This window comes from Apteryx rowi, unplaced genomic scaffold (assembly GCF_003343035.1).
Source record: "Apteryx rowi isolate R43461 unplaced genomic scaffold, aptRow1 scaffold_80, whole genome shotgun sequence".
Taxonomy (NCBI): domain Eukaryota; kingdom Metazoa; phylum Chordata; class Aves; order Apterygiformes; family Apterygidae; genus Apteryx; species Apteryx rowi.
In genome coordinates this window covers 871812-887162 of record NW_020451094.1, presented here as the reverse complement: position 1 = coordinate 887162, position 15351 = coordinate 871812, and the positions used below count along the sequence as shown (strand labels likewise).

Here is a 15351-nt window from a genome sequence, read left to right as displayed (position 1 = left end):
TTGTTCCAAACTATGGGAGCTAGACACAACCGAATCATTCGCTGGTCTTAGAACTGGGAGTATTCCACTTGCATATAGGTATCACATGTGTAGACGCCCTTTATGTTTGAGTTCAGGATTTGCATCTTCAAGGTCATTTGCAGTTCTGCCCCTAAAAACTTACCCACCCACTTCCTCTCACATTTAATACTGCCCTAGGATATGCACTCTACTCTCGCCAGTCACCACACACATCCTAGGCTGTGCCATCCCTCAAAAGTCAAATACTTTTCCTAAGTTGATCTGCAGATTGTGAAGCCCATCTCTTCCTGACCTTGTTTCCAGATCTTTCTCCATAATACCAAAAAGAACTAACCACAGTATAACGGCTAAGCTGAAGGTGAGTGAAAACATTTTCACTCAACTGCATATAAAATGCTAAGTAAAACTTCTCAGAAATAATCTGTACTTTTGGCATGTAATCTAAAGCAAGGAAGCTGCAGCACTGCAGTACTCATTAAAAGAGCGTATCTAGGAAGTAACCCCTGCATGTGCACAGGCTGCAACTGTGGCTTGGCCTGATGCTTTCTTATTCGTTATGTGATTACACGACCGAGTTGCAGTCTAGTCCTCAGGTGGAGATCTAAGCCTCAAAGCAGCTTCACTTTGGGCATAGCAGCTTTTCAAAAATCAAGTCTAAGAAAGAAAGGAGATCTCCCAGTCCCGTGGAGCTATCATTTGCACAAATTCAATAATTAGACACTTTTAAAGAAACAGTGTGGCAAACGAAGCTTGGCAAGAAAATTTAAATCAATGGAATTCATCTAAAAAGTTTCAGAGGGAAGAAGTTTTCAAAAAAAAAAATTGTGAAGTGTTTCAAAACTATCAAACAAAAATATTTTGTACAGATGCTCCTCCACGATAATTTCTAAGTCACACTGATCTTCTGAAACAGCACTTAAAAGAGACAATCTAAATTGAAACAAGAGAATTTTTTTCTCAACTTTTAAATAGGGTTAAAAAAATACAGCGAACCCCCATGCTTACTTTTCTCCCTTGTTCTTTTCGCCACAAAACCAAAGAGTTAACTCTACTCAGCTCCACTAGTTAACTAGGCATGCTGTTTAGTGGTTCACAACAGCTACTCTGGGTACAGATACGGCATCTGTCTGTAGTCCCAGCCACACTGACTGCAGAGATTTCATTTTATCCCATGCCAGTAAAATCAAACAGAGGCTCTTTTCTTCTAGTATCTAAGTAACAAGAACTGATAAGCAATCATGATGCTTGAGAAACTTGCCCTAAAATAGGATTACGCTATGTTCTACTCAATGTTTGCTTTATTTTTGACCAAAGGGAACCCGAGTTCCTCTGGGGTTCAGAGCACTTCTTTACTGTGTTCTTAAYCAGTCCTGAAAGCAGATGTAGCACACACTGATTTTCAGATCTGGGGTCAACTCATGAGCATGGGAAAGGCAATACTACAAGCTGATTTTATTTATTTATTTTAAAACCTGTCTCCCCACTTCAAGCTCTGCTCTGCATGGCTGAACAGTCTTTATTAATCCATTCATTTTTACAAAAAAATGATTTCAAACTCCTCTGCCACCTGACAGAGCACTGATTCACCATTACCACTTTCACCTTCGTACATACCCTTTCAAAGCTTCCCCTAGTGCTGCCTCTGTTTACCCTGTATCCAATATAGTTTATCTCAAGTACTGCAAAACCGCATAATCACTACACCAGCATGTTTGCTACTAGCACTCTTGAGTGCAACCTGTTTCCACTGGACAGACCACAGTCTCACCTTCAAAGAAGAACAGGAAGCTCTCTGTCTCCTGGAGGTTCACTTTGCAGCTATTTATACCATTAACTTTCTCGGCATATGCTCACCTTATTTTTCTACTTCTCTCCTCAGGTTTTGCATGCTTTTCAGGAAATGATGTCCCTGCTGGCCACCCTTACACCTTTTATGCCCTCTTGATTTGCCAGCTGCTTTCATCACCTCTAGAAAGACTGTAAAACATTGGGGTCACTGGCCAATGCCTTGGACACATCCCATTCAGAGATGTTTTTTAATTTGCTGTTCTCAATTTTATATTCTGCCATTGCTCAGGGACCAGATCTGCCCCTGCTGTTCCATATAACTTGATCCTGCCCAGGAGACACTCTTACAGGTTCTCTCACACACAGGAATCGCAGGCCTAATACAAATACACAGAAGATACGGCCATCTGCTCAACTACTGTGCATCTACTGATTTTGGTGATCTAACTAGATACAGCCAGCTCTAGAGAAAACAGGTCTGAGTCATGTCCTAACAGCATTCCCTTTTGGTTAAAGTCATTCCTGGATGGACAAACTTTCTTTGGATGGTTATCCTTGACTTTGGAAAGGCAGCCGGTGCCACCGCTGATAAAGGAAGAATTGTAATGCGGTTAATGCAACCAGGTAAGTGCAAAGCAACAATCAAATTTTATGTAAGGTCCAAGTAACCAGAAGAGACCTTTGAAATAAGTCTGGCTTCCTACACAGCTGATGCTAAAGGACTTCCCTGTAGTTCCACCTCAATAGCTGTCTTTGATCAAGAGCAGTGTTTCCACTTTCACACTCATCTCTTGATAATTAAATCTAATGCTACGCTAGGCTGATGAAGCTATAATGCCTCCAGTTCTAGGAGTTCATTCATATTTCCTCAAGAGGAGGTAAGAAATAATGAACCAGAACACATTAAATTAGATCATCATTCCATTTTGTTTAAGAAATTCCCAGCAGTGGAAGCAAGGTATTTCAACAGTTAACTAACCTCATTCAAAAATTTGCAGCTTTTTTCTAGCCTAAGTTTTTTTACTGTACCTTCTGGCTACAACAGCTTATTATTCCACTCCTGGCTAGACTAAAAAGCCCTTTATTATCACGCTTCTGCTGCTCCTGTCAGTAGTGACAAACATCTACAATTTCCTCTTTGATAAAAACATTTTCCATTATAAGGTGCGTTTTCCAGTCCCTTCACCATTTTCATGGCTCTTCTATGAACCCTCCCTAATTTTTTAACATATTACTTGGAGCATGATCCACTACCACTTTATTTCAGCATTAAGTTTGCTGCTGGGAAAAGCCTTCCTTTTATTCCAGCTACTCATTCATGCTCTCTTTCTTTCTGCCAATTTTTATAGTGCATGTGATGACCCTGAAAAACAAATTCAATCAGATGAAAGCTAACGTGGTGCAAGAGAGAACAAAGTCTAACAGTGCTCCCTCCCTCCACCCACCCCGTAGGAATTTGCACAAAATGAGTATCACATAGACCCCATGTTGGATAGCTGTGTGGACAAAAGTAACCAGGGTCCAGAACATAAAACATCCTCTCCACTGAATATTGTCAGGCAGGCTCCAGAACATTAATGAGGAGAAGAAAGAAAAAAAAAAAAAGGAATAGACTAATACATTTTTAACAGCTTACTGCATTCTACAGCTTCTGAGACTCCATGTACTTTTAATGTTCCAAAATCAGTAATCTGCAGGATTTTTTCCATGCTAGCCTAAAGCTGAAGAACAGCTAGGAAGGCCACTGCATGCCTAATGATGCCTCCAATAAGATTTAAAGGAGAAGTAACAAAAACGCAGAAGAACGAACCTTTCTTATACAATGGAGCAGGGGGAGAGAAGAGAGATGAGGAGATGAGATGAAGTATGTTTTCCTGTTCTTAGGATTCAAGTATAAGTCTAAACTCTGGGTGTCTGGCCAGACAAATCATATTCAAAGCTTGACAAAATTCCTCTCTCTAGGGTTAGACAAACACAGATGATTCAGAAAAGGAAAAATTAAAGAGTTATTGTAGCAAGAGATAAAAGCAAACTAAATTCCAAAGGAAAATTCTAAAGTACTCCTAAGTTCAGCAATGTCCAACCTTTCCATAATTAGTTTTGCTAGCTCGGGCTGCAGCAACAACAGGAGCCTTTCCTTTTCCTTCTTGATCTCCCACCACCAAGATTTCCCTTTTCCTTTGTTCCCATTACTACCTCTTTTCACAGAGAGTTCAAGCTGAACAACCCATATATGCACCTAGCCTAGAAGGTCTCCTTTCTCCATCCCCTCCACCCTTAGGTATTATTTTGGCACAACTAATCATTTAGGAACTATATTCCCATTTATCCAAGAACGTTCAAGGCATTTCATTAATTAACTTTTCTGAGGGCTGAATTCTAACCACCCATCAACCTAACTACCAAGGGGTGGAAAAGCCTCAGAGGAAAATCTTCTAACGGTGGTGCCTGAAAAAGCATGCAAAAAACCTACATGAATGGTTTGATTTTCAGTAATGTTGGATAGTCTAAACGAAGGTAGGTTCTATGGAGTTTAAATGCCTTAGAAACCTGGCCACCAATATCTGTGTATAAACATGGATGTACATACTTTACACTAAGCAAAAATACTAGCTAATATCAGGCTTATTCCTTGCAAAACAGTCTCTGGCTTTCACAGTGCTTTAAGGCTCTCCTTTTAGCCAGTTCTTACAAACTCAACATACACCATCTGCTCAGCAAGCAGCCATGATTTCCAGCAGCTGAGATACTTTCCCCCACAACTTTGGAAGTAACAGCCCAGCACCAAAGGACTTTCACCACCAGCTTTCAGCAGAGACACTTCAACTAAAGCCCACCGTACTACCAGCTGCCCACCAGGACATTTCAGAGACTGACACAGTAAACTATCCAAACCATGTGTCTTACAGGTGCCACCAACAGAGCACGTCAGCAGGAGAGAGAAAAAAACCTGGATCTTTCATACAGTTTCACAGTAAGTAAACATATTGCTGAAAACTATTTCAATGCAGGTGGACAACAAGCCTTTCATTTGGAACTGAATTTGTGCAGAGAGAATTTTAGTCCCTCTATGCCGTAGTAGAGCATTTGTAACATAAGCTTTTCTTGTTAGTACAATCGTACAATACAAAGGCCTAAACCAGCCGGTATACCATTATGGTGCATCATTAAGGGGAAAAAACCCTTTCTCACTAGTATCTATAGTAATTCTGTATATGTACCTATGTTTATAAAGAAGAATCTGATTTGTTTGGGCAAACTGATATTTATAATACTTCGATTTCACTCTCATTCGTCTTTTTCCTGTATTTTARGACTGATACAATCCAAAAACCAGTCACTTCTGGACAAATGGGTTCATTTCAACACTTTTACTCTGCTCTAACTCCCTGGCTCCTAAATTCTGGTAGCCAAGCTTCATCATTCTGGCTGCTGTTCACGTCTTCTCCGCAGCGACTCCGACATGGGCTCTTCCTGTCCTTTCACCTCCTCCTCTCCCTTCCCACCAGCAGCCGCCCCAAACTAATAAGTCTATGTGACTCCATCCAGAGACATAGAGGAGCCTCAACACCACATTCCCAATTCTGGCACAGCACAGAAAACAGACATTAGCTATACATGCCCAGAGCCAGCAAGCCTTACCAGCTTGGGCTCAAACACCAGCCTCATGTGCCAGGCTACGGGAACCTGTGCTCTAAGTCACACTGACACGAACYGGCTCCAGGCCAGGAATAGCTCCACCAAACATCCACCATCTGTTTCCTCATGCCCAGCACATCATGATCCAAATTCTTTCAACCTTGTTTCCTTGCAGGTGGTTCCCCTCCTGCTCCATCCTGGTGAGGCTTCCAGCAACCCAGAATCAGAAAATATTCCAGAGGTAGCAATTGCAGCATCACAAACACTTCCCACTCGCAACTAAAACTCAGCCACCAAATACTCACAAGAACATCCAATTAACACTCAATGTCCAAGGAGGCAAACGAGTTTGGGACTGAACCATATAGAGCTACTTAACAGTTACAGGACCAGATAATGCTCCGAGCATTTCCGTGGCTGGTTAAGAACCAGCAGTAGATAAGCAGTAGGCACTCAGTGAGAGCCTGCCCCTGCACAGCTTCACATACACTGCAGAAAACCACATATTCTGAGCAGCCTGAACAGGTACTTCACTAACCTCATCTTTTTGCAAACTGCTCCAGCAGCAGTTATCACTGAAATGTATCTAATAAAATATGTACACCAGCAAGCAGACATTTTAAAACACTGCCATTACAACGGAAATCCTCCACCTCCAAAAGCACATGTTTTCAGGTTACCAAATCCAGCACTTTACACAGAGAGAGCCTGGGGGAAGGGGTCAGTTCTTCCACTTCTCTCCTTTGGGCCACAACATTTTATAGCTTCAGGACTGTGTAATGTGCTGGGTGACTCAGCAGGCCCCTTGCTGATGAGGACATTCAGCAGGGAACAGCAGGCATGACCGTACGCATGTACTTATTAGGAGCTGTGGAAATTCAGAGAGCTACTCTGCAGCCATTTCCCTTAATATTGGGCAAAGCTTCTGAGGAAGCCACACTGACTAAATAGAGGAGTCAGAAGAATTTTGTTATCTTTCCCAAAACAAGAAAGTTAAAAATGACATTAAAAACTCAGCAACACAATATCAAAGTATATATGCCAAGAGAGCAAGAGCGCTGTCCTCATCGTTATTGTACTCTCTGCATGCATTTATATATGCATGCATGTAAATATAGATAATAGCCAGCCACTGCCTCAGCTGTTAAACACAAAGCTTAACACATCAGGGCATGCAGTGTGGGTCATTTAATGTTAACACATAAACCTAAGTTATTGTGCTTGCCTGTCTCCTATTGACATTTTTATATCCTAACTATTCACAAATGGACTGTTTTACTGGATTTGGCAAAGCAACATTACATGCATTTCTGATGGACACGCTTTCTGCATTATCCCAAACCAAAATTTCCCAGGACTACTCTTTTGTCAAAACAGATTTTTTTTTTTCCCCTGTGGAAGTTTAAAGCCATTGATTTCTATTGCAGGTAGAAAAAGTGCAGACAGTCCCACACTTTAAGACCTGACCCAATAGAAAATAGAGGCTTGAACCCGAGACTTGACATGAATACTGTCTCCTATTTCTTTTGGTCAAATTTTGTAGATTTAAATTAGTTTAGAACATATAAAAACTTTGATTTTTTTTTTTAAATTAAACAGTGAAACAATATCTAGGTTCAAACCACCCATCTCACGTTTCAGTAGTTTTACAAAACTGCTAGAAAACTGCTGTGTGAACGTGAGAATTTACTAATCAACTCTGAACATAATATCCCTTCTTTGCATTAATACGGTTGTACAACTTGTCTGCACATGAAAAGCCTGGAAGGTGATCAGCATAACCACAGGTGGAATGGTTACCCAAAGAACATGTAGACATCAACACAGAATGTGCACACAGAATCATTAGCCACAAAGCACAGACAAGCCAGCAGATGAAACTAGAAAAAAAAAAAATCACTCTCCTAGCATAAGCTGAGCACAGCTTCAAGGTCTTACCCCTGCTAGGCATCAACAGGCGCTTCTTCATGTTGCCTGACAGAGCACAGGTGAACAGAAAAGAGAAAAAACATCACATCAGCAACCTGAACAGCAGCAGTTTAAAAAGTTCTTAATGTTACAACACAAACAATAAGATATCAAATGTTTATAACTATATTTCAGACAAGCCACATACAAAGTTAAAATTAAAGGTAAAAACTGAGGAAGATTCTGTTCAGCTGTACAAAAAAAAAAAAAAAATCACTGTGATTTTACTCCAGTATGACAGTATAAGTCTACAGGAATAAGACACAGCAGGACAGAATGTGTTTTCCCTCCAAGAAAAAGTCTGTAAGATAATGTAATTCAGCTTTTGTTCACTCCTGGGAGGACAGAGATTGTATTTCCCTCCCCACCCACAGTCACTGTTAAAATAATGGTTCCATTCCTCTGCTACAGAGAGCTATACTCTCCTTAAAAAATTGTGGTTTAATTCCTGTTAAGACCACTTGAATAGATCCTTTTATCCTCATCTGAGAAATGGATTGCAATTTCTTCTTCTCTGGCACTCTGAGGCAAGAGCAGCTCTTCAGAACAGAGCCTTGGAGCCCGGGCCTGGAACACCTTGCTTCTGTCCCCCCCTTCAGACACCTCTCCCATTGCCTTTGGTCCTTGAAGGGATAAAGCCCAGCCTCCACTGCCCGAGGTTCTCGTGAYAGGGCAACAAAAGCAAGTGATCTTTTTGAGCAAGGCAGGAGCAGGTTTGTGACATGCCACATCCGGCACTTCTGCCTCCCTCAGCTAAGCAGTAGCTGCCTTTCTCAGTGGCACACAGCCTCTGGTAGCTTTGCTGAAACCCAGGAGATCCACAGGTTGCAAAGCCACCTGGGAACTGCACAGCTACTACCCACAAGTTTAAAAGCAGAAAGCCTCGAAAGGAAAGCGAAACATCATTGGAAATAGCTTCTAAATTTTTCTTCATATAACTCATTTAAAAATTGAAAGGAAGTTTATATATTTTATCGCTGGATTTGCAAGGTTGGTCAAGCCAGAGTTTCACTAGCACTAGTCCATGTCCATGCACCACCCAGACAGTACACATCACGTGCACAGCCAAAAATAGAAATGGGACATGCAAAACTTGCGAGAGGAAAAAATTAAAAATCTTGAGAACAAAAAACTCTGAATTTATATTAGGGCCTACATAGTTTTAAACAACCTCCTTGTATAATAAAAAGATAGGAGAGCCTATACAGACAATATACATTTTGCAGAAAAATATTTACCATCCATTCCGTTGTGTTGTTCATAACTTCTTTTTCCCAGGATAGTCGGGGACCCATTATTAATGACAGGTGTAAACTTAGCAGGCGTCAGATTGTTGAGAGAACTGGACAAACTCTTTGCAGGATCTGGTTTCGGAGGACACGGATGAGACTCTGTTGAGAAAGAGCAGGATTTTGTTAGTGAACATACTGGAATTATAAGTCTGAAAACAACCTGCAAACTTTCAAGGTGACAAAGTATACCTCACCTCCCCTTACATGCAAACTATTTCTGAACTCTCATTTCTGAATTTGACCCTAATTTTGACTGAAGACTGCTACTTATATAAAGCTACACATATTCAGGAATTTACCACACTAAAGATGTTTAAAACAACATCATAGCATTTGCTGTAACATATCATTATTCTAAAATAAGAGTTAAGAAAAARAGTACTTTATTTCCAAAATTCTATTCTCCAGTCATTTGGAATAGTTTCTGGGCTTTTCTGTATTAAAAGTCATCTTCATACAGTCATGCAACATCCCTAAACTCTACGGAAATCAACTTGGCAAATTTTTCAAGGTCTGTAAAAATAAAATTTCTAAATTGGCCAAGCAAGTATGTGTTCCTTATGGCGTTGTTTTGAACCCTGAGTCTGAATTCAACCTTCTGGCTGAGGCRTAGATCAACCACAGGCTGCGTAATGAAAAAAATATATATATTGAAAAAGTTACAAGCAACAGGAAATGGGAAGTTAAAATGAGCGGCTCCTTCTCAGCCCTAACCATAGGGTAACATTTAACTCTAAGAGCACAGAGCATGACTCCTCCAAAAATTCATCTGCTTTCTCTCCACTCCATCAGCCACCCTCCACTCCCTTCTCCCAGCTTAGTAGCCAGAGAGCCTGACACAGCACTACTGAATTTGCTCTCAGCTAGAATTTCAAAAAATCTACCAATACATTCTGTGCAACCATTAAAAGCAGGATTTTATCCAACAGCAAAACTTCTCCTTTTATTGGATTTGGTTGCACTATGCACTACAGATTGGGAAGCCTTTGGATATCTCATTAGTACACAGTACTTTAAGTACAACACTCAACACAGAAGCAGCAAATAATATTTAATACATGCTGAACCTTAAAATATTTCATCAAAATAAGTGTTCAGACAAACGCAATCTTAACTCCAGTGTTTCTTATCAGGGTAAAAAGGCAATCAATTTCCTTGTTAAAAAGGAAGCGTTTAAAGTACCACTCTTCAAGCTAGCTTTCTGTGGTTAGACTCATCTTAGACTCTGCTCTGACAGCCTAGGACCACATCTTCAGGGTATCTCTGTAACAAATCAGCAGCACCAAAGAAAATTATAGTTTATTTTGCATTCATTTCTAGTCCTATAAATATTTCTTTTACCACTATAGACATCTGCAGTTTTACTGACTATTTACTGGAAACCTGCTACCTCAATATCCGAGCCAAGAAAGTGTTCATGCTAGCTCTCTTTCACCACAAAGTGCAAAGTCAGGAGAGCTGGAATATAACTCACTGCTGAACCAGATGATTTTACACTGAAAAGTTATGGTGCTTACATTCTCCATAGCAAAGTTACAAGATGGGCTACATTGACCTTGGAGACTGTAATTCCTTAACCTTCTCTAACTCAATCCACAGTAACAGATCTGTCTCCGGCCGAGGTGACTGCGCTAGAAGACTTTTAAGGCACTTAAATCCATTTTTTTAAGCTTGTTGGCAAGTCTGAACGATGCAAGCCAGCACCAGCAGAAGCCACCACATAAAAATATAGAAGTTTTAAAAATCACCATGGCCCTCACCTATTCAATTAGAAGCAGTGTGTTGCCCTCATTCACTTTAAATCAGTTTAACAAAAAAAAATCAGAAGTTAATGAACTGCTTCAGCAGAAACCAGTTTCACCTGGCCACAAACTGCAGCCGAATATAATTAGCCCATACGAGACTTAAGAAAGTGGCTGAACACAAAGTTCAGGTTATCTACAAAAACAGTAACAAAAGGAAGATATTGAAGGAATGGGTTTAAAGGGGGTTATTTTGGAGTGATGCAAGGTATATAAGGCCTTGCCCACACTTTCCATCAAAATATCATCAAAATATTTTCCTACTTTTATAGCGTAAGAATACAGTACAGTAAGCATTATTGTTAATAAAGATCAAATAGGTCATGATTGTACTCTGCTACTATGTTACATCCTGATCAAGTGAGGGGACCTTCATGCAGGCATCCTGCACCATATTTAAGATGCATCTATTAATGTATCCAACTCAATTTCAATACTTTATTTTACAGCCCACTCATGAGACTTTTTCCTTTCAGTAAAACAAGTAGCAGCTATCTAATTAGTATCATGCTGCAAGTTACTGTATAATTACATTCCCAGAGGGACACAGAACCAATCTGAACTCAAGAGCGGGCGCATCATCTGTCCTCTTTGAGCACCTAGACCTTACACCTAGGTCCCGGACAGAGGTACTCAGGACCTTTATAGTTCAGCTGACAAGAGGCCCAAGTCCTCAAGAAAATGGTTAAACAAAAAACAAACAAACAAACAAAGACAAAAGTGAAGAACAACAGAAGTACAGGCCCCTGGTCTAGCTCCAATACAGAAACAGCCACCACTTGATTTAAGATATGTGGGACACAGTGCTCTCCTAAACCCGAGAGGCTTCTTGGRGGACCCGACTGTAGAAATTGCCTCCAGATAGACCCAGAATTGAAACCATAAACTGGCCAATTGTTCCCTAAAGATTACATTCATATCTTCATCAGAAGAGGATCACTTGTCCACTTGTCACACACAGAGACAAAAGTGGATTGTTCCTCCCCTCCTTTGAAAAGGTTTCTGATACAGGTCAGCAAGCACACAGTGCACTGCTGAGCCACTAAGTCTGTCAAATTAAGTATGAAAAGTAGAAAAGAGAAGTTCATGGGAAATGGAGGAAGCGATTTTGACCTCTCCCTGTATTTCACAGTAGTAGATTTAAAAAAACAAAACAAAAAAACCCCTACCACACTCACAGAGATCTAGAAAAATTTTGGGAATGGAATCTTTCTTTTTTTTTTTTTTTTAATACAGCACCAGCATCTAAATCCAAAACAAAATGGAAAAAAAAATGGTTGGTAGACTYAGCGAGTAGGTTTTTTGTTTGGTTTGTTTGTTTTCAGTACCTAAATAACGGAGTACTGCTTCTAAAGGCTTTCGAACCACTTGCTTTAATAGCAACGGGTTTTCTGATGCCTCTGGTAAACGTGCTGTGCCTGTAAAACAAAGAAAAAGAATTAGAAGGTAAAGACATTTAGATATTATAGCAAGACTAAATGACTAAATTAACTCTTCTTAAAGAGCTTTCCTATCAAAAGGAGTATTTACAGATTGCAAGCATGTCTTGGCAGTACAACGCAAATGCAGTAGAATGCTAAGTGTTTTAAGCAAACAAGGGATACTTTAAAACAAACAACAACTCATGAATTTTTAGTGTGATTTGAAAATAACAGCCTGCAGCCTGTGATCAGTTAGAGTACTCTACAAGTATAGCTAATTATTGTTTGACCATCAGTTATGAGCAAGAGAGTGTCTCCAGAAGATACAACTCAAACTTCATAGGAAAGGAATCTCAGATACTTCTTTTCCTTTGCTTTGCGAGGAGGAGCCCAGCTGCACCACCACTCACATTCTGCTTTGATTGCCGCGCTGTTAATAGGCAGGTAGGGATGTCTTGCAGCGTGCCAAGGGCGCAAAATATCTCGACATAAACGTCTTGCAATTCTTGTCAGTTTGGTTGTATGGAGATAGAAAGCTTGTCGTGTCTTCATAGCAAACTTGGGGCTCCCACTGTTTCGTACTGGCACACCATGAGGACTCTAAATAGAAAGAAAAATAAACACAATTTCTAACAAAAATAATTAAAAAGCAACTTTTTGGAACCGAGATAATATCATATAAAATCATTTTCAACTARTGATTCACAGATATAAGAACAGAAACAGTATCACAGATGAAAATACTTTCAGCACAGGTCTTCCCCATTCCCCAAATCTTACCCATCAACATTTGGCATTTTCTTCCAAAATATCTCAAAGGATAAAAATGAAGGCTCATTTTCTCCTTTTCTCTTCACAGAGAAGTATTTGTTTCTGTGCTGTCCCAAAACCTTAAAGCAGAGATCCGAAAGCCAGACCTAATGAAGTTCGCTGATGCTATCGCATGATTTAGTGCTAACCAGAGTCAACAGAAAGACTCTCAAACTTTGGGTGCTTAGAGTTGCTCTGGATACATAATGCAAACTGCTTACAACAAAGCATTTGCAGGAAGGAGAGGGAAATGAGAAAGCAGATGTATGGCCAAAATATACATCACAACTTCCCAAAGCAAACTGTTTCAGCATGCAAGAAAGTTTTTGCTTCAAAACAGAAGTTCCTATTAATTCTTACTTTGAGCTCAATGAATAATGCATAGAGCTGTCGAATAATCACTGTACATAATGAAGAATAATACTGAAAGACATTTATCTACTAGAAAAAGCAAAAGCAGTATCTTTTTCATGAAAAGCAGCTAGGCCAGACAGTGAAGTAGTATCTTGGTATCTCAAAACACACCCATGAGTGGGAAATGGGAGGAAATTTCAGTTTAGGGACAACAAGGTTTCCCCTTCTCAGGCCACAGAGCACAATTTTTAAGTAACAAACAAGAGTTATAGGGCTGATAAAAGCTGGCAGTTAACTCCACAATTAAGTAGCTCCAGAGGGCAAACAGAAGCCTGGAAAGGAGAGTGGCTAAAGGAAAGAAAGAGAAAGCAAAGATGGGGAGAGAGGAGGGAAAGACTCTAAGAGCAAAATTCAGTGTGCTGTAGCCTTCTGCACATGTAAGGCAGCTGCGCTTTCCAACCAGCCCAACAGATGATGCTGCAAGACTGGACTTTCAAATTCAGAAAAATTTTGAGAGTTTTCTTAAATTAAGTGGGGGAAAAGGGGGAAGGAGAGGAAGTCATACAATGCTTACTGAAGACCTACACAAAAGAGAAGGATTAATTTAAAAAATAGGATGAAGTAGAGAAACAAGATAAGGGAACTCTCAAAGCTACTAGCTATTTGAGATACCTAATTTTGAATGTGCCTTGGGGAAGGGAACAGCTTGCAGGAAATAATGAATTTCTTTATAGAAAATCAGTCCTCTTCTCCCTACAGCTAAGACTGCATAATCGGAATACCCAGAAACATTGGCTGTTTTTCCAGCTTTTCCCATCTTTATTAAATTATCCCAAGTATTTGATGGATAGTTTGCTAAACAAAGAATGGTTTTTCTCTGGGCAGTACTGGGCAACAAATTACATACAGCCAAAGCTAGTGTGCCAAATTTTGCAGGTCTAGATCCGTACCAGGTTATGAAATATCAAACCCAAGGACAACAACGGCAGTTGAAGCTGTTCTTTTTGTTTTGTTAAATTTTTAAAGAACAGTGAACAATTAATTATATATGATAGTGCACCTAACCTCCTAGACAAGAGTACTGAACAGTCTACTTTCATGATACCTACCAAATTATTGCGGTTTGGTCCTGGTCTCTCTCCATCTAACCGTGTTGGCATTTTCAAGCCACCGTATTTCTTCCAGTACGTCCAACAGGATGCACAGAGGCGACACTGCATGTTAGGGGGACCCCAAGAATACCACTGGTAAGACTGTGTGGCTAGAGATAACAAAGGTGAAAATTATATATATCCTTAAACAGGATCACTTTTTAGAGCTTATTCTCTTTAGAACTATCACAGAAAGAAAACCCACACAAAGACAGTGCAAAGCTCAAACTCAAAAACCTGATGATGGCCTTCCTTGTCATCACCACTGTAAAAGATGTTTGCGATTTCAGCAAAATTAGTTACACATATAAAAACACTTTAAAATATGAACAGTGAAAACAAGCAGTAGGATGCAAAAATTTCATGCCAATGAAACTAAAAGCTCTCATTTTGCAAGACCGATAGACAACAATTTCTCTGCAGCATGGAGGGGGAGGGGATTCTCTTCAGAAACTCCCCATACATTAATTTTACATCTAAAGAAGGTAAAATAAGTTTTTGACTTGATTCCTCATACAATCCTACATTCCAGCATAGCTAAAGGCTCTCCATTAAGGAAGAGGACAAGCATTAGAACTCAGTATACTAATATGAGACAGCAGATCAAGTACAAATATGTATATTTTACACTCTACACAAAAGTTGTGAAAAAAATTGTCAAGTTCACACCTCAGTCATTTAAAGTCTTCAATCAATAGCCACCTGCAATTATGCAGGACATTTACTAGCCTCCCCCCACCCAAGTACTTTGCAATTATATTTACCAACATAACATCAATCACTCCAGAAAGCTTTACTTAAATGCTGCTATATCAAATTCTGCGGTCCCCCCGAARGCCTTTTCTCCCACCCTCCCACCATGACAAAGTTTTTACTTTACTGTTTGCAATACAGTACTTGTACTCTCTATGCACAACCGCTATATTGGCGTGTCACTTACTATAACAGCTTTCACAGGCCCGTCCTGCTCCCGTGTTCTGTGCCTGCACTCCAGTACCATTTACCACTCCTGGTTTGACATTATTTACATTGATCTGGTTGGGGTTTGGCTTGTTACTTAAAACACAAAGCAAAAAGGAGGACAAACATTAATTGAGGCATGCAG

General features: G+C 40.0%; 1 protein-coding gene across 1 annotated transcript in view; it reads right to left on the bottom strand.

Moving 5' to 3' along the window:
- MTA1 (metastasis associated 1) overlaps positions 1-15351 on the bottom strand; it is a gene marked incomplete at its 5' end in the record, with an annotated part of 75181 nt that overhangs the window by 15809 nt on the left and 44021 nt on the right. Inside the window, 6 exon segments of the mRNA XM_026089197.1 lie at positions 7387-7422; positions 8655-8807; positions 11839-11928; positions 12342-12531; positions 14205-14356; positions 15187-15302. Coding sequence (XP_025944982.1) covers positions 7387-7422; positions 8655-8807; positions 11839-11928; positions 12342-12531; positions 14205-14356; positions 15187-15302 — 737 coding nt within the window.